Here is a 20478-nt window from a genome sequence, read left to right as displayed (position 1 = left end):
TTTTCTCCAATTTGCAATGATGTAGGTGTAGATGTGCTTGCTTATAAAGTGTAATTAAGCTCCAACAGTCAGATTTGGGTTTTATATCTTTTCAAGCCCTGTTAACCAGTTTGAAAACTGCTTTATTCACACCTAAAGAGACCTTGTTACCCATAGGCCAGTTGGTCAATCAGTCAACAAATGTTTGGTAAATATGCGTGTTCATAATTGTGCAAGGCATTGTTGTAGATGTAGGAGAATAATTGACTTCTGCCCTCAAGGAGCTTCTGATTGAGTTAGAAGAGGTGAAACTGACCCATGTGAACCCATGTGTAATTATGGCCAAATTACTAGGTTGGTGTATTCTTTGATCTGGACTGTTTTGACAATTATGCACTCAAAGCTGCCTAATAAACACCTGTACTTCACTCGTCAATGCTTTAATACAGTGACACAATGGGCACATGACCTGGCACTGAGCAGTAACTCAGATAGGTAGTACATGGCAAAGGAAAGGGTGGATTCACCAGCGGGTGTTAAAAAGACCTGAATCGTACATTCTTAGAGTAAATCAAGGGCATGTGGGAAGTAGGATTGGGGAGGAGGGAAGAGGGGGAATTACTAACATTTACAAACACCAATTATGCCCCAGACACTTAACAGGTTGCCTCATTTTCCTTAACAAGTGCCCCATGAGGTAGAGATTAACATCATTTTACACGTGAAGAAATAGCAGCACAGAGAGATTACCTGTCTTGCCCCATGTCACACAACGAGAAAATGAGCAAACCAGGACTCAAGTCGAGATCTGTCTGCTCCAAAGCCCACATCCTTTCCACCCTCTCAAAATCCCTTTCACACCTTCTATCATCTTGACCAAAGCAACTGTATAACTGCTGTCTCTCCCACCTTACTATGCGAATAGTATTCTTCAAAATAATTCTGGGCCCCCGATCCTGTGCTGGGTGGAAAAAGGGAGGGATGGAGCACAAGAAAACCAAGGTGAAGAACAGATTTCAGAGACTACCTTCGGCCAGTTCACAAAGTTAAGGCCAGGGCTGGTGTTCCACCAGGATGCCTAGTCTGGCATACTAGCCATCATCCGTTCTAGCTGGTCAGTGCAGAAGTTATTGAGGATATGACATATTTTTAAAATATCATCCTCCATAACTCCTTAATGGGTTTCTGAATTTGGAGGCACTGAATATTGGTTTTTGAGAGGAATAATGTCAAATTTGAATGCAGCTCTATGGTTAAAGGAAGGCAATATGAATAACACTTATTGCTGGGAGAAATTTTATACTGAGAAAAAAATCATTATTTCAGTCATACACTTTATATATATATATATATATATATATATGTACATTTTGTGTGTGTGTGTGTGGTACGCGGGCCTCTCACTGTTGTGGCCTCTCCCGTTGTGAAGCACAGGCTCTGGACGCACAGGCCCAGCGGCCATGTCTCACGGGCCCAGCCGCTCCGCAGCATGTGGGATCTTCCCAGACCGGGGCACGAACCCGTGTCCCCTGCATCGGCAGGTGGACTCTCAACCACTGTGCCACCAGGGAAGCCCCACTTTATATATTTTTAAATACCCTTAAGATTATTGGAAAACAATCATAAATATTTGAATATAAAATTTTAAATACATATTATAATTGGTCTAAACTTATGACATAGAGGACTCAGATTTTTATTTGTTGTATAGATTCTTAAAAAACATAATAACTATTCTTCTAGCTACCCCAATCCATTTCCAATATCTAACTTCTCAGAGATAAGCACTTTTAACAGTTTAACGTATATCTAGGTGTTTTCTATCCATAGAGGAACAGAAAATATATTTGAAATATGTGTTTGCTTTACAAAAATTTAGTCATAATTACTACCCTGCAGCTTGTTTTTTGTACATAATGTACCAAGGACATCATTCCTTGTCAATATATAGAGATCCATTTTGCTCTTTTCAGTAAGTACATGGTCTGCCTGTGTATGGACGTATCATAACTTCTCAAGCCTTACTGACATATATTTAGAGTGTTTTCAATGTTTTGATAAGCAATGCTACCAAAAATATCTTTGTGCATTTTTCCCACTTACATGAATATTTTAATAAGAAAAATACACTCTTTTAAATACCCTGATCTCCTTTTAGCAAATTAATGTCAGATATTTATCGGTGCCTATTTTATAGAAATTCATACATATATTTAGTATGACTGTGTGTAATTCACTGATATATTATTATGCCAATATGATAAATTCGTATTAGGATAATATATGAGATGTGTTCTTGATCAGATACATCACCAAATATAACACTGCACTTATAATTAACAACAATTTTCTTTCAGTTACAGTCAGTGGGTACCCAAAGCAGTGAAAATCAGGCACTATCCTAACAGGTTTCAGAAACACTGTCAGAACTCAGAATAGTAACTCAACGAGGACTGGAATAATCATAGAAGGCTTCTTGGAAGAGCTGGACCCTCAACTGCCTTGAAACATAAGGAGGATTTGGAGAGCCTAAGAAGGGGCAGGTGAGAATATGAACCTGAGAAGTCAGGACCACGGACAGAGCAAAGATGGGCCAATGGAAGTGTACAGTTTGAGAGGAGCTGTGAGAAGAGGCGAGAGGCAAAGTGAGGCTTTATGAGGATTTTGAAAAACAGATCAGAAGGTCTGGATTTGATGTAGAAAGAAGAAATAAGGACCAATGGTCAGTTTGGGAGAGTATTTAACAAAGCTGGCAGCCATAGGAAGTAGGGCTTGAAGAGGAAAGAAAGTGACATATTGAAACACTAGGGTAGTAACCCCACAAATAAAAAGGGTTAGTTAAGTGAGACCTTCCACAGGAAAAATCAACATGATTCACAATAGTGGTTACTGCTTAATTAGAACTTAGTCTGTGCCAGGCCCTGTGTTAAGTGCTCATCATCTCATTTAATACTCCTCATGATGACCCTTTGAGTCTATATGATAACTAACCTCACAGATAAGATATGCTAAGACTCAGAGAGGCTAAATGACTTGCCCAAGGTCACAGAGATGACAAATTACAGAGTTGGGGTCCCAATCCATCTCCATATCCAAAACCAGGAACTAGAGCTGAAATGCAGATTTATATCACAAACATTATGGAGATTCCATTCCATATTAGCTCATAGCTTCAATAAAGGAGATGGTCCTTTATTTTCTACAGTGTTTCCCTCCTTCCAAGAAAAACTATGAAAAGACAGTTTCCTAAAAAAAAAATGACTGAGTTCAAATCATTTCTGGGATAGTTCCACTCAAGCTTATGAAGTGCTTAAGAAGCAAAATAACCTAAATTTTAATACCAGCTTTGTCAACTCACTGAGTTACCTCACCTAACTTCTTGGAATCTCACTCTCCTCATTCACAATGGGGAATAGCAGATGATATAACAGGTCCCTGCTAGCTCCTAAATACTCCAGCATTCCTATTCTTTGTGTTTTTGTTGCCAAATGAAGCTGGATAGAGGACTGAGCTAACAAAATCTAAATCTTACTTGGCCCCCAGAACTGGATATAATCTCTTATAATTCTCTTATGAATTCCTTAACTTAATCATTTATAAAATAAATATATCTTGAGTACCTACTATATGCCAGACAATTCTCTAGATGCTGTAGTTATAACAAAGAACAAAACATTGATTTTACCTTTTCGGTAGAATAAGGATAGCTAACTTTTATAGGTTGTACGCTTTGTTCTTATATGTGATTTAAGTATTAACTCATTTAATCTTTACACCAACCTCATAAGATATTTCTTTATAAGAATGAGGCACAATGAGAGTTAGTAACTTGCCCAAGATTACACAGCTACATAGCAGAATCAGGCTTTAAACCCAGGCAGTTGGGCTCCAAAACCCCAACTCAACCTCAACATTTTGCTCAATAATCATCACACCCTGTTCCCCAGGAAGTATCCTATTACCTGTAGGTAAAGCCACTACTTGGCCAATGCTGAAATAAAACCTCCAAGAAAAGTCATAAGATTCTATGGCCTGAGCTTTGTAAATCCAAGACTATGTTTGAATTCCAGTTTTCACACATGCTGGTCAAATTGGCAATTTTAATTTCTCTGAACTTCAGTTTCCCCATCTATGACATGGGGATAAAATAGCGTCTACCCCATAGGGCTGTCACAAGGTAAAGGACAATGTTGAGTACCACAAAAGGAGTCAGAATAAGTCCCAAATTACTTTAAGAAGAAAGCTAGCACTTTGGATGTTGGAAAGTATTTATAGATACAGAACCCATCTTGACTTCAGTCATCCGATCACCTACTTTGAAGAAACCTCTAGAGTCTAAGATGTGCTAATTCAGAACTGTAGGCATTTAAACATTGAAGTGCATTTTCATGGAAGAGCAAATTCTTAGGGGTTACCCAGGCATCCTATAAACACTATAATCACCAGGAACAAGGGTGGAAATATTCAAAGCCATGGAACATTCTAGAACTATCCACACTGAAGGGAGCTTAAGTTTCCTCTCCGATGGGGGCTTGCTGAATATTAAAGATGCCTTGTGTTTTGGGTACCATCGATTGTGTAATGATCTTCCAACAGCTCAGGATCATTGTGTTAGCACCAGAACAGCCCCATAAGGGAGATTAGCCGGACTATTTTGCACTTTAATTGATTCCTTGAAACATTTCCTAGATGAGGCCATTATTGCATTTTCCTAATGGCTAATCCAAATGTAGAGCTTCTAATGGTTGGGATGTGACACACAATATGTTTGTGGCAGTGTAAAGTAAAAACAAAGAGGAATCACAATACTTAGTCCCATTTCTCCAAATGCTAAACCACTTTCTCTTCCCAGTAACTGCCTATATAAATAAATAAATAGGCACCCTCATGGAAATACAATTTCAGAGTATGACAAAAATTCAGCTAAACCTACCTGTAATAGATGAGATATACTCAAAACTCCTCTTACTAGAATAATACAATACAAGGCAGAATCTAAATCACAAACATGACTGCTATTTGCCTAACCCTTATAACAGTCTTCAGTAATACAAGATCCAGAACAAACAGATCAGGGTACAAATCCTTATTTTCCAACTTACTAGCTGTGGAAATCACTTTTCCAAGACTCAGTTTTCTTACCTGTCAAATAGGGAATAAAAATACTACTTACAGGGCTTCCCTGGCGGCTCAGTGGTTGAGAGTCCGCCTGCTGATGCAGGGGACACGGGTTCGTGCCCGGTTCGGGAGGATCCCACGTGCCGCGGAGCGGCTGGGCCCGTGAGCCATGGCTGATGGGCCTGCGCGTCCGGAGCCTGTGCTCCGCAATGGGAGAGGCCGCAGCAGTGAGAGGCCCGCATACCGCAAAAAAAATAAATAAATAAATAAAAGTACTACTTAACTGCCTTGGCCAATGATGAGAATCAAATGATATAATGCATGTAAACTGCTTAGCATGGGGCCTGGCAGATAAAAACTCGGATTTGTTCCTATTACTATTTTATATACATTTAATGTATTCTATGCAATACATCATACCATATACAAATAATGTATTTTATTCATTGTTTTTTTGACACATTTTTTATTATTATTATTTTAAAATTTTATTTATTTTTGGCTGCATTGGGTCTTCTTTGCTGCACATGAGCTTTCTCTAGTTGTGGTGAGCGGGGGCTACTCTTGCAGTGCAAGGGCCTGCGGTGGCTTCTCTTGTTGTGGAGCATGGGCTCTAGGCTCACAGGCTTCAGTAGTTGCAGTGTGTGGGCTCAGTAGTTGTGGCGCCCAGACTTAGTTACTCCACAGCATGTGGGATCTTCCCAGACCAGGGCTCGAACCTGTGTCCCCTGCATTGGTAGGCGGATTCTTAACCACTGCGCCGCCAGGGAAGTCCCTGTATGTTGTTTCTGATCTTTAAACAACCCTTCAATAAAGGTGGTGTTAACCCCTTGTATAGATATGGCAATGCCGGTTAAGACCAGTCATGTGACTTGCACCAAATTAAATAGCTTCTAAGTGTCAGAATCAGGTCTTTCTGACCCCAGAGCTCAGGTGTTTCACATGAGGCATTCTGTCTCTCAGATTTACCTTGGTCCCCATGCAAACCACCATCCTGACTGAAATGTTGAAGTAGTTCCCATCCTAAGTCAGTTTCCACTGCCAGCCCAGTACTCAGCTCGAAGGATGATGCTCCAGCAAGGCTCACCTACCAGACAAAGACACACCAACATGAACATGTTTCAAAATGTCTTTCACCATAGAAACTGGCCACTTTGACAGGCATATTTTAGCAGGAAACAAAGTAGCTTGCTTTCCAAAGTGCTTGCTCTTGCATCTCATAACCAAAGGAGAAAAGCAGCATCTTTTTTTTTTTAATTGGCCCAGAACCTTTCAGTTACGTGAGTTTGGCACAAAATGACAGCTGTTAACCCAGCAGGCCATCTCTTGGCATTCCAGTGACGGCTACATTAGTGCCACCACAGGCCCAGGCCTGTCATAAGCCTTTCGTGAACCAAAGTGACACTAATTTTCCTCTTATAAAGACCACAAGATGGTATCCAGGCTGTGCCTTTCAATTTATATTGTTCTGCCATGCAGCAGCATGATCATGAATTTTAAATGCCTACTGTGATTTGGTCCTATAACTCTACCATGGGCCCGATGCCATTACAGAGAGAATGGGGCAAAGTAAGTATAATATTATTTTTACGGTGAAATCTACTTAAAATAAATCCTGAGAATTGAGAATAAATTTTGTTGAAGATCCTCATTAACTACGAATTCCCCCTTCTCCCCCCTGCCCTCACCTCACCCTCTCACACATTATATAAGCCTTATTTTATAGGACTCAGCATAGGACTAAAACAAGCGTCTTACTGCCTTCCACAGATGCTAGTAATAAAGGGTAGAGATAGTGGAGATAAGATAGAGGAGAAGGATAGAAGAAGAAAGAACTGGAGGCCAGTGTTGATTGCTGCTTCATTAATAATTCATAATCTGTCTCTCCAAACCCAGGCTTCCCCTTAACCCTTTTTCTCAACTGGTGTTACCAATATTCTCCTAAACATCCAGGCTTGAAGCAATGAAACCAAATCTTTGCCTTGTCCTCACTTTGCCACTCACACCTAGTCACTAGGTCTGTGGATACTTCCTTTACAATATCTCTCACCTCCAACCATTGTTTCCATTCCCACTGCCATCACTGTAATAGAGGTAATTACAACCTAACAACCGAATCATTGCAATTGTCAGTTTATTGTAAAGTGGATAAGAATTCAACTCTGGATGCAAACAAATCTGTGTTCAAATTCTGGACCAGCCACTTGCTAGCTGGGTGATCCTGGACAAGTTATTTAGTATTTTCAAGCCTCATCCAAAGAACAGAGATAACAGTGAGTGACTACTTCTAGAGTTGTTAAAATAATCAAGATAATACATCCAATGTGCTTACGTTATCTTTTAATTATTTTGCATAATCAATTTCCTCCCTCTGTACTTCACTCTACATGCTTATTTTAAGTTTCTCTTACTAAAATAAAGCAGCAACAGGTCATCTTCTGTTCCAAAACCTAAACTCTACTCCCAGCACATAAGACAAATACCAAATATCTTGGCATCTCATTCAAGGCCTTTTTCTATCAGAAGTTATCTTCCCATCCTACCTCCATTTCATTATTATTCACAGGTCATACCATTCTTTTCCCTTTCATCTCCATCCCATCTCCATCATCCAAATGTACACAAACTTAGAGTCTACTTTCAATCCAGCATCCTTCATAAATGTCTTCTTGATACTTCAACCCAAACTAGTCTCCTTTCTCCACCAAACCCCGTAGTTGACAGCTATTTCCCATGTCATTTATGTTGCAAGGTACATATTGCCAAGCTTGAACTCCTGCTTTCATGTATTTACACCTTATTTTTGTAATTAAATGAGGATGTTTTTCAGTTGCAACCCAAGAGACCACCTTACAAGTGAAATTGTCTTAGAACAAAGCCTTTTGATTCTATAGTAACTGATTTATTTGGATGCATTCCAAAATGTAGACATCTCACATGACACCTCATCTGATAAATTTCAGAAGAAAATGCCTTTAAACAATGTGAACTTGGACCCAGAAAGGACTAAGAAGATATCAGTGTCCTCTATGTTGGCTTGGTAGTAGCCAAGGTGAAGCCAATGGTGACTATCTCAGGCTGAGGTCCTTCTTCAAGGCAGATGCCTAAGGTGGGTCCCTGGAAACAGGGAAAGGGCTCTTTGGGCTATGGCCATATGTCAATGGACAGAGATAGAATCCTTATCTTATGGGGCAGAGACCAAGGAGCCATAGCCCACCTCACATGTTGAGGGAGCAAATAGGGGAACCCCATCCTAGGTGACATCTGTAGTATTCCTGTTTCTGATAATGGAATTCATACCACAAAGCATGTTGTTTGAATGGAGCCTTTTTGCATACAATGAATCATAATGAATAAGAAATAAATAAGGTACCAGTGTGAATGAATTCTATTTCATAAGAGGATGAATTGTCTTCACCCTCCATATCCTTCTTCCATCCTTACTAAGCAAGCCATCTGTTTTTCCCAGCCAAATTCAACAAGAGTCTTTGTCCCAATCCATTTGACAAGTTATAAAGCCAAGTTCTGCATTCCCAGAAGTCACTGACAGTTGGACCCAGAGCACCAGAAAGCGAGCCAAATCAAAACCAGGAATGGACAGAGCAGAACCAGGAACAAGGAGAAAGTGGTGGTACGTTCTTCTCAGAAACTGTGTCACCATGGCAGCAAAGGAACCATACAGGGAGGTCAATGGGAGATAAGATTGCCAAAAGTTAAGAACCAAATAGTATAACGAGAAGAAAGAAGCAAGCTAACGGAAGGCAAAAGTGTTTGGACTATGATAATCTTCATCATCATCATCACAGTCCCCTCTCTGGACCCCTTAGCCCTAGATGTGGTTTGGAATTCAGAATTTTTGGACTTTAGATCCATTGATTATATTCATGTAAATGCATCCATATTTCTGCAGCAAATCACACTAAGTGGGATTAACCAGAGCCAGTCAATAGCTTCATGTCAGTTCAGGTCAGGCTTTGCCATCAAAGGAGTTTTGACTCCAACTTACAAACAAACAAAACAACTTTTGTTTTTTAGAATCCAGGGGGTTCAGAATTACAAATGAGACCATGGACCAAGAGAACACTTGTGAAGTGTGAAGTGATGAAGGGTATGAGGACTTCCACATACTTGGTGGATTGAATCTTGGATGATGGGCATGATCTCCACCGCAAAAGGAGGAAGCTGAGGCCCCAGGATATTAACAACATACTCATAGTCATCTGAAAACTCGCTTACAATTTGAAAACACAGCTATAGATAGGTAGCAGATTTAGAGATAGAAATCCCATTTTTCTGACTAGGTACGTAGTCACAGTCAAAGCCATTCATGTGCAGTGAACCCAGATTTCTAAGAAAATTTTGATTTGATGTAGATCTATTTAACTATATTCTGGGGTCTGTATTCATCTCATACTGCCACTTTATTGGCATTACAATTGCTTTCAAATGTCTCTCGCTATTTTGGAATGCTTCCTTGATGACTTTGGGTTGTATTGGAGTAAAGAGGGTCACTTATTCTGACGCTGATCTTCCACATCGGTGACTCCATTTTCTGCTAAAGACAATTTGTAGGGAATATAGCTAAGGTTATTTTGAAACTCATTTGATTCCACAATATCACCAGCAATTATCTGATAGCATGAGGTCTGAAAGAGAGGATTTTGTTCCAAAAACTAATTTTTTAAATGGTACAAAAAGGAAAGGATATCACGTTGTCCTCCCTACAGTCTGCAGATCATATTTGTGCATAACTATTACGGACATGCAACAGACAGTTACGTGTCCACCTGAGCATGCAAGGACAGCTTCACTGATAAAACATCTCTGTCCCTGTACGTTGGCACCTTGCTCCTTCATCTGATACTCACTCCCTCCTGCAGCCTCTCCTTTAGGTAGAGAGCAGCTTCAAATTAGATGCTCTGTTAGGTCAGTGGCCTTGGCGCCCACTCCCAGCACCACCCTAAAGATACCTCTCCTTTAGTCACACTTGTGTCATGATCAGCTCAACTGAAACCACGTTGGGAGGGACAGTAGAGCATACCAAGGGGGAGGGGGCAGAAACCACCCACCTTCCCTACCTTCTCCCCTCTCCCTACCTTCTTGAGCTCCTGGGTCTTCTCAACAACCTTACTCTGTAACCAGGCAACATTCAGAGCAATTGAAAAAGCCATGATACCCGAGGGATTTATCATCCAGAAGCTTCTCCAAGTTTCATGGTACCCAAACTCTCTCTCTCAGGTGGACAGATCCTTTTGGAAAATAAATACCTATTATTTGAGACTTGTCTTCTCCAAGTATTGATTTTCCAGAATATGAACCTAGTCACTTGCCACATCTATTTCCATTCAGACTTAAGTGTTCTGAGAAGTAAGTTGATTTCTTACGCTTGAACCTACAAAAATGCAGTTTGGAGAGAGTAGATTGTAGCAAGGCTAGGAGAAGGAGAAGCAGTCCTCCTGCTAATGTGTGTGAAGATCTTCGTTTGACTACTGTTAACATTAATGAGGGTGATCTGCCAAAATCCCTGTGCACTGAAATGAAAATACATGCTTCGGTATAGAGATTTCCTGTTACACTGTTTATAATTCACTGTATGAGGTGATCAACGTGTACTATAATAATGGCACTTATACATCACACTTGGAAAATGCTTTTTATTGACTTAATGTGAATATTATTGCCATCGTTTATTACAGACATGTTATCTTGTAGTAATTGAAATACAATATGGTGTCATTAATCATCCTGAATACAAAATGTTAACTTTAAACTGGTCACACTGTATTAAGTGCTCCTTTACCCATAAAGCAATTTGATTTGCAAGTCTGTAAAAAGCTGAATGTTAAGGATTTAGTGGGACTGGCACATGGAACACATTTCTCTGTTAGACTTCTCAACAGTCTGCTTTAACTGAAATAAGTTTTATTGTTTTGTTCGGGTAGGTTTTCTCTTTGATGAATACTTTATTGGATAAAATGATCGTTTGAAGTTATTTTCACACAACATAAGAACAGGACTGTTTCCCCATCTCTTTGAATTGACCCTGAGAACTAGTTACCTACCTTCTCCATATTTGCAAGATTTAACAGACTGGGACCTTAAATAAAGTAAGTGATACTGTCAGATGAAAATAATTCATGGAGATTAGAGGGATGATTGCAGATCTCTGCCCACACATTCTGGTGTGCACTGTTCCAAAAGCCTCATTTCTTATCAAATAGTGACTGAGATTCTATAGGTTAAATGATTTTGGGGTCTCATGTTTCTTTTCATACGACTGAGTGTATCTAATTACAAAAATCACTTACATCCTGCAAACCACAGGTACAGGTTTAAAAAAGTCTTTTTTTCTTTTGGCTGAGTAATACACAAAGGGAGAATTATTTGGTTTTGGATATAACATTTACCTTATAATGAAGAAACATTTCAGTCTACCTTTAACTCATCTTTTACACCAGAAAATATTTCTTAGGCATGTGACAATTTATCTACATTATTAAATAGTTCAATGTTTAAGAAGCTGCTTTCTTTATTTCAGTCATTTATAAAAATAACTCACCGGGTGGTATTTTTATATTTTAAAAATTTGTACCATAATTCCATTTTGGTTGAAAGTCTTTTTGTGGATTACAGAAGTAATGCATGCTCATTATAGATAATCTACAAAATACAAAGAAAAAATTAAATCACCCATAGTGCCTCAATGCAATATTTTCAAAGACCCAAGTAACCATCTGAATGGTGCAAAGATATTTAAAATACTCTCTGAAGACTGTTGCCTTTCCTTTTTATTGGAATACGGCCATAAGCAGTTTAGGACCCTCTGTGTCATAGGTTACGGAGTGATTCTATGTCATTTTAAATTCAACTTTTGTCAGTAGTACTTCTCCTCATAGAGACATTTATTTCTGACTACTTTGCAAAGAGGTTAAAATGAAAATGTATGAAGAGTCCCAGAAGATAGCCTGCTTTGAAAAGCTGTTTACTTGCCTTGGGCATGATTTGGGAGGGTAAAGGTCAAGGATGAGTCACAGGAAAGCCCCATTCAGACGTGCTCAATACTCTTTCATCTCTCTCTGTTTTTGTTGACACCAGCTGTGTCTATCTTAGTCCTCCTCTGAGTTTACATTTTTTTTCTTAATAATCTATAAGCAAACCATAGAAAAGGGGCATGTGCTATAGAAAGTAATGGTGGTGGAGCAGGTGATGGGAAGAAAAGGCAAAGGAAAAGGAAGCGTAATGGGCCGTAAATTCCTTTTTATAAAATGTCAGAGACAAAGCGAAAGAGAGGCATGGACATATATACACTACCAAACGTGGGGTAGATAGATGGTGGGAAGCGGCCGCATGGCACAGGGAGATCAGCTCGGTGCTTTGTGACCGCCTGGAGGGGTGGGATGGGGAGGGTGGGAGGGAGGGAGATGCATGAGGGAAGGGATGTGGGAACAGATGTATGTGTATGACTGATTCACTTTGTTATAAAGCAGAAACTAATAAAAAATTAAAAAAAAAAAAAATGTCAGAGAAAACAACAGCATATTTGACAAGACTTAATTTGACCCAGAGAATCAGGAGAAGCTGTGATTCTTAAAATTACCCAATACCTGAAACAAAGGAATGTTAACATGCTAATTTCTTAAAGAATCTCAAAGTGCTTCCTACAGATTTTCTTTTTTGTATCATAGGTGACAAATATGTTTCACGATTTGAAGGCTTTGGTAATCATCAACTTTAAATACAATTAGCCTAGAAGATTATATGCAATGCTGGTATTTTGCATGTATGTTTCCAGTAAACAGGACTATCTAAGTAAGATGTTTTACCTTAATCCCCCCTTTCCTACAACATAAAAGTAAGGGTGACATGGCATTTAATGGATTTCTAAACCCTTCAGTGTGGGAAGTGTGGGAAGTAGGTGGTAGAAGGAAAATTGGTTCCTCTTAGTCAAAAGAAATATGTGAATGCATGGAAGAGATAAGAGAGGAGAGTTTAAAAGAGGAAGAAAGGAAAACAAGAACAGAGACAACAAAAGTCCTGAAACTACACTGTCATAGCCAACTATGTGATGAATCCAATTAAGAAGACATTAATTGCTTGGCTCTAGATTGATACATTTATTGATGGACAATGACCAGTTGTGGCCCCACCTGTGGAAGGCAGCTGTTGGAACCCTGAGTTGAGGTTTATAGAAAAAGCGGTGTTGATGCTGTGATCTACAAGGAAAAACAGAGGGCAACAAAAGCATCAAAGACAGAGATACCCTAGGTGACATCTAAGGAATTTTCAGCATATTATTATTTCATTTTTCTTTCAAAGAAAAAAAAATCTTTAATATGAACCACCAAGGTGGGGTGTGACAGGGAAAGGAAAGAAGAGTCGTCTCTCTGGAGAGATGGGGCTTAGCCTGGAAGTGATGGGTAAGGCTGAGATGCTGAGTGCCCTGCAGTAACCCATGGCAACAGCCATTCCCAGAACAGCTGTCAAGCAGTGACTTAAATGGATGACCCAAGTGCTCGGTTTGTTTTTAGTTGGTTGCTTGTTTTTTAACCCTGATATATGGCTTTGAACACTGAGAGACTCTCTTTTTTGGAAGAAATAAGCTGGTAAATATTTTAGGTTGAGAATGTATGTTTTCTTAAATACCCAAGGGAAACAATTTTACTTCCAGGAGCACCAAGGAACTGGTTAATCTATTACCCTTAAAAGGCCAAATCCCAAAAACGCCTTGTGCAAATACTATCATTCTAATTAATGCTTTCTGTGGTTTTAAGAAAATAGTGCTGCAAGAGCCGTATCTCCCCTCTTATCCTAGCCTAGCAGAGGCATGCTACCTGGACCTGAGCTCTCACTCCTCCACCAGTTATTAGTTCTCTAATTCAAGGCAGCATGGACTCTTTCCACACCTCAGTTTGTACATCTACAAAATCAGGATAATCACAGCAATGCTATGAGAATTAAGTGAGTTAAGGCAGGTACAGCATTCACACAGTGCATGGCTCATGATTAATGTCCAGTAAAAGTGAGCTAGCTATTGTTATCATATTTTATCAAGTGCAAAATGCCATCACTGTATGACACACCATTAGTTTATGTGCCACTATGAAAAACAATTGATGCCAATAAATTGCAACACAATGCTTTCTTAGCTTTTTATTTTATCCTTTTGCAAAAGTTCTTTTAAAATTATTAGATATGTATTTTATCACATATCACTCTTGTGCATACATTAAAAGGGAAATGTACATTAAATAAATACCTTTGTATTCCTGAAGTTTTTTAGCACTGAAGCTGATTCTACTGAATTTCTTTTTGAATTATCAAAGCTCTGTACCAAGACCACCAGGCAAAATTGCTGATCACACAAAACTGGGTTTATTAAACTGCTGAACAAAAGAAAGCACCACCTTCATTGAGTCTCTGCAGCATTTTCAAAAGAGGAGTCAGGGTAGTTGTAGGATTTAGGGAAATCTGCGCGTGTTCATAGGGTGGTTTGGAGCAGAAGACTGTAAGCGAGGGCTGGGCAGGGATAGGTCAGAATTTGTAATGAGATGAGTTGCCAGAAGTCAGCGGTCTTATCTTGGAATGAATGGGTCTGAAGAAGCTGATGTTAAAACACTTTAGTTTGCTGTGCATATCATGGCTTGTATAGTTTATCTGCTTTGCTAATCATACTACAGTCATGCATGCTGTGGTTTCTGTTTTATTTTTGACCCTTTGTCATCAATGTCCACATTTTTCCACCCAACATCATGCTCTGTACCCTTAAGACTGTCGGTGATGCAGTGCTTCTTATTGACTCCAGGATTTCCTTTGCAGTAGCTGGCACCTGTTGTGAAAGTTTCGATGCCCATGTATAGTATTGACAGCCACATCGTAGAAATGGCTGCCCTGCTGATGGTGATGTTGATATGCCTCCTGATTTCAGAATTGACAAAATATGAAAAAATGTGTGTCTTAGAATCAATGAAATACAGTAATAATTTGATAACAATAAAATCTAATTCTCATCTTGGAGAGGAGAACCAACTATACATTTATGTTCCCATTAGAGAACTAGCCACTTATGAGAGATAAGTGAAAAGATCTATCATAAAATTACAGGACAAGAATGCTTATCCCTGTAGATAAGCCCTTATACCCCCTCAATGAGGCTAAAAGGGAGTTTTTATTGTTTGTTTTGTTCTGATCCTTATCATTTTAACATTAATTTTGTTTCCTCAATTTAACAGTTCACAAATTTTTCAAATCTTTTTCTAGTGAGAAACTATCTGATCACAGAAGAAATAATCTAAATCATGTAGAGAGGAAAGTCTGAAGTGTCTTGCCTATAGAATCATTGTGCCATAGAATGAAACTAGAAGAGATATAGATACCCAAAGGTATGTTTTTGTTTGTTTGATTGTTTGTTTTTGGCCATGGGATCTTAGTTCCTGGACGGGGGATCAAACCCAGGCCCCCTGCAGTGGAAGCATGGAGTCCTAATCACTGGACCGCCACAGAATTCCCTCAAAGGTACGTTTTTAATTGGATTTTAAAAAACTGGGTGCATGTGAACTCTGTTCCACTGTAACTTTCCCAATGGCAAAAACTAAAAATGAGCACAATGACAGCTCCCAAGAAGATAAGTCCAGGAGCAAACAATCCATCAGGACCCTGACCTTTGGCCTCACTGTGATTTCCAAGAAACAGTGAGTATGTGTCTGTGTGTCCTGTTCGTATGCTGGATGGGGGTGCGGAGGGAGAGAACTGAAAATCCATTTATAATGTCCATATTATGTTTTCCTCTGAAAGATTACCCAAAGTGTCCGGCTTACAGATAACAGCCACATCACCTTATGACTGGAAGGGGTCAAGAAAGAAATCTTATATATTACCAAGGGGCCCATGAAGCTGTTTGGAGATCCCATATAGTGAATGGGGCTCCATGCCCTTCCACATCTGATAGGAATTCAAATTAAAATAATACTGAGTCAGAAAATAAGTGTAAAGAAACTCAAAAATATTCTGATTTCTCCATGACTATCTTGATACATTTTTTGAGATATGAAAAGTCTGTTGGTTTTTTTTTTCTTTCTCAACAGAAGAAATATGAGCTACCCCTGCACTGCTAATATCCTGCGCATATGCTTTGTCTGCCTGCTGGGTAATCCACATGGGTAGAATTGCTTCTTGGTTTGCTTCTGGATTAGGAAATGCTCTCAGCTTTAGGCTGTGCAGAATGGAGACATTCAAATAAAAGTGTGAACATTTTTTTGTGTTCAGTTGTAAGCAAAATTCCTCCCCTACCCCCTTCCTAACCCAGTGTCAAATGGGTTGTTTCTCCAAATACGATTCAGATTTTCTTCACTGCAGATTACTCACCCTGTAGGGTTTCTTTATCTGAAATTATCCTGGGGAATCTTTGTGTTTGAAGCACAAAATGATATGAAAAGTCAAGTTAAGGAAAAAAAAAAAGGCAAACCTAAAAGCCGAAGGCAGATGTTGGAAGCAGGAAAATCATTCCTTGAACTCCCCAGGAGTTGATCAAAGAGACAGCCATAAATTGCAACAAAGGCAGAGATCTACTCTGCTCTGAAAGCCAGCCAGAAACACTGGAAATGTTTCATTATTTATTTCATTAATTCTGTGATAGCAATCTCTACTGACAAGATTTGCAAATCTAATCATTTATTAATGAAACGTGTCTGGTGGATTGTGCCCAAGACCTTCCTTAGGTCCCAGCCTCTGAGTGGCTGAAGCCCTTCGCTAGCTGCCAGCTTGCTCTGTTGCCACAATATGGCATTGGGATTTCCAAGGTCCTCACCAGGGACTTCCTCTCTGAGCTCACAGGCATACTCAAAGGTGGCTGCCTGCACAGCCCTGCTCTGAGGACCAGCACGATGGCCATTATCCAGTATGAGTATAGGAAACCTGGTTTCATCTATTCATAGAAAACCTTCTCCGAGAGACAACACAGTGTGTGTGGTTTTAAGTCATGGTGCAGTCAGGAATGAATCTTCCAAGCTGTATTTGCATTGTTGCTACTCACTCTGATGCAGAGAAGGCTTAACCTGACTCTTGACTAAGACATTGATTTTTCCTGGAAATTTCACCATGGTTTCAGATATTTCCAAAATCTCAGCCTGTTTCCTTGGCAACTGTCTAAGCTTTATTCCCTATGAACCAATGCGGCATGATTCATCAGTAAACAGTGAAGCAGCATCCACCCAACTTACAGGCTTCCTAAAGATTGCCTGGAAAGTGATCCTTGCCCTGAACTATTTCACAGGCACTGTTGTTGATATTTCACAGAGCGCAGCTAAAAAAATAATAAAAGTCCCATAACCTTATGCACGGGGAACAACAGCATTGATGGAGATAATGAAATGCAGAAATGAAAACCCCTCAGCAAAGCCCCTTTAGATGTGCCTAAGCTATGTTCATTAATCTGTGATAATTAGACTTATTTGCAGAGGTTAACAGCAGTGGCACATGGTAATTAAGCACTCTCTCTCTACCAGAGGGATCGAAAATGCTTCTTGTGTGACGCGTGTCCAGTCATCAAGATATTTTATGCTTGCTTTAGGACTCAGGTTTCCTATAGGAGAAAGAAATTGTATTCTAAACAGCCATGACCAGATATTACTTCCTATAATGTGCAGCAACATCGAATTCTAGCTCTGGAGTAAGAGTGACCTAGGGTTAGAACCATTGTCTCCGTTACTGACTGGCTGTATCAACTTGGACAGGTTGGTAAATCCTTTTGCCTCAGTATCCCCATCCTAAAACGGGGATGAAAGTACCTTCTTCAGAGTGTTTTTGTGATAATTTAGTAATGACAATGATGATAACTGTGAACATTCACTGAACGTTTACAATAGCATGCACTGTTTTAAACCCCTTACATAGATCCATTAAATCCCATTTTACAGATGAGAAGATTAGAGCACAAGAGATTTAGTAGCTTGCCTAAGACCAAGCTTTGGGAGCAAATAATTGAATTCACTTTGAGGCATCAAAGTCCCTTGTGAGCAAACTTCCTCAAAATGAGCATGGACTCACCATTTTGAAAAACACATTCTCCCTCTTTCCTCTAGAATAAGAATAATATTTATGTATCGAAACAGCTTTATCTTTGGCAACAGTCATCATGTGGGCTTAGGCTAGGTGTAGTGGCATAATCCTATCTATGAAGGAATCCATTAATAAAGAATTACTGGAATGCAGAAAGGAGATGTTCCAACTCTCCCCAGTTTTAGCAATTGCACTAAATAAGGGAGTATATGCAAAGCTCTTAGTGTGGTGCTTTGTGCATACTAAGTACTCAGTAAACAGTAGCTACTATTATGATAGAAGTGAATGTGCAGAAGAGCCGCACAAAGGGTGAACCATATTTTTCACCTCACATATGCACATGAATGTGGACTTACTCAAGATTGCAGTTATCCCTAAGTTCATACATGGTGGGATTTTGATCCATTTCAGTCAAACAGTAGCTAGATTGCTTGTAGCATTTAAAAGGATGAAGGAATAAAACTGGACCCCTCTCTTACACTATATATGAAAATCAACTCAAAATGGATTAAAGATTTGAATTTAAGACCTGAAACCATAAAACTCCTAGAAGAAAACAAGTGACAAGCTCCTTGATATTGGTCTTGGCAATGATCTTTTTGGGTTTGAAGCCAAATGCAAAGGCAACAAAAGCAAACAAAACAAGTGGGACTACATCAACTAAAAAGCTTCTGCACAGCAAAGGAAACCATCAGCAAAATGGAAAAGCAACTTATGGAATGGGAGAAGATATTTGCAAACCACACACCGAATAGATAAAATGTGAGTATCCAAAATATACGAGGCACTCATGCAACACAATAGCAAAAACCTCACAAACAACCCAATTAAAAAATAAGCAAAGGACCTAAATAGAAATTTCTCCAAAGAAGATGTACAAATGGCCAACAGGCACATGGAAAGACGTTCAACATCACTAATCATCAGTGAAATGCAAATCAAAACCAAAACGAGATATCACCTCACCCCTGTCAGGAAGTACATCATCAAAAAGATAACAGATAACAAATGCTGGTGAGGATATGGAGAAAAGGGAACTCTTGTATACTGTCGGTGGGAATGTAAATTTTTAGAAGCACTATGGAAAACAGTATGGAGGCTCCTCGAGAAGCTAAAAGTAGAACTACTAAGACATCCGTGGTGGTCCAGTGGTTAAGACTCTGCACTACCACTGCGGGGGGCACCAGTTTGATCCCTGGTTAGTGAAGTTCTGCTTGCCCCGCAGTGCAGCCAAAAAAAAAATAGAACTACTGTAAAAGCCACCAATGCCACTTCTGGGTATATATCCAAACAAAACAAAATCACTCTCTCAAAGAGATATCTGTATTCCCATGTTAACTGCAGCATTATTCACAGTAGCAACGGTGTGGAAACAACACGTGTCAGTCAGTGTATGAATGGATAAAGAAAATGTGAGATATACACATACATATATCACCCACACACAATGGAATATTATTCAGCCTTAAAAAAGGAAATCCTCTCATTTGTCACAACATGGGTTAAACTGGAGGGCATTATGCTAAGTGAAATAAGCCAGATGGAGAAAAACACATACTGCATATCACTTATATGTGGAATCTAAAAAGCAAATTTGAACTCACAGAAACAGAGTAGAATGTTGGTTGCCAGGGAGGATTAGGGAGAGGCTGATAAAAGTGTATAAACTTTCAGTTACAAGATGAATAAGGTCTGAAGATTTTAAGTATACCATGGTGACTGTAGTTGATAATACTGTATTGTATATTTGAAATTTGCTAAAAGAGTGGAATTTAAAGATTCTCACCAAAAAGAAAAAAAAAAAGGTAAATATGTGAGATAATGGATGTGTTAATTAACTTGACGGTGGGAATCCTTTCACAATGTACACAAATATCAAATCATCATGATGTTGTGTACTTTAACTATATTACAATTTTATTTATCAATTATTCATCAATTAATCTGGAGAAAAATAAGGGAGGGGAGAGGGAGGGGAAGAGAGAGAGAGAGAGAGAGAGAGAGAGCTAAAAAAAGTAACCAAACTTCCAGCCCTCAAATCCTGGAAAGCAGAGTTTAAAAGCTCTCTGGTCCTGAGAAGGAGAGAGGGGTTTTGCCTGTATTTTAAGATGTTATCAGACCAAGTCTGAAAGTAATAATGGGATTATAGCTGCTTTGCCTCAAGACAGGGCTCTTCTTTAATAGTTCACCTTTGTCACCATTGCTCTTTATTCATGTGGTGGTTGAAGCCGTGCTCCTTTCTCACACAGTCTAGAATAAGGATCTCAGCAGAGAAATGAAAGCCCGAAGACTGAGCTTGGCTGATTTTCCACACACAGCTGGTACATT

The 20478-nt window shown here is 39.3% G+C and overlaps 1 protein-coding gene across 1 annotated transcript in view; it reads right to left on the bottom strand.

Moving 5' to 3' along the window:
* Nucleotides 1–20478, bottom strand: part of KLF7 (KLF transcription factor 7) — a 456278-nt gene that overhangs the window by 146494 nt on the left and 289306 nt on the right. The window contains exon 8 of the mRNA XM_082629926.1: nucleotides 6118–6184. Within this exon, the coding sequence (XP_082486052.1) occupies nucleotides 6181–6184 (4 nt within the window). The 3' untranslated portion in view covers nucleotides 6118–6180. Of the gene's footprint in view, nucleotides 6185–20478 lie in introns of the transcript that reaches the window.

The sequence above is a fragment of the Mesoplodon mirus genome (genome assembly GCF_964341445.2).
Source record: "Mesoplodon mirus genome assembly, chromosome: 8".
NCBI lineage: Eukaryota > Metazoa > Chordata > Mammalia > Artiodactyla > Ziphiidae > Mesoplodon > Mesoplodon mirus.
Note: the sequence above shows the minus strand (reverse complement) of the source record. Positions and strands in the feature narration are given on the sequence as shown.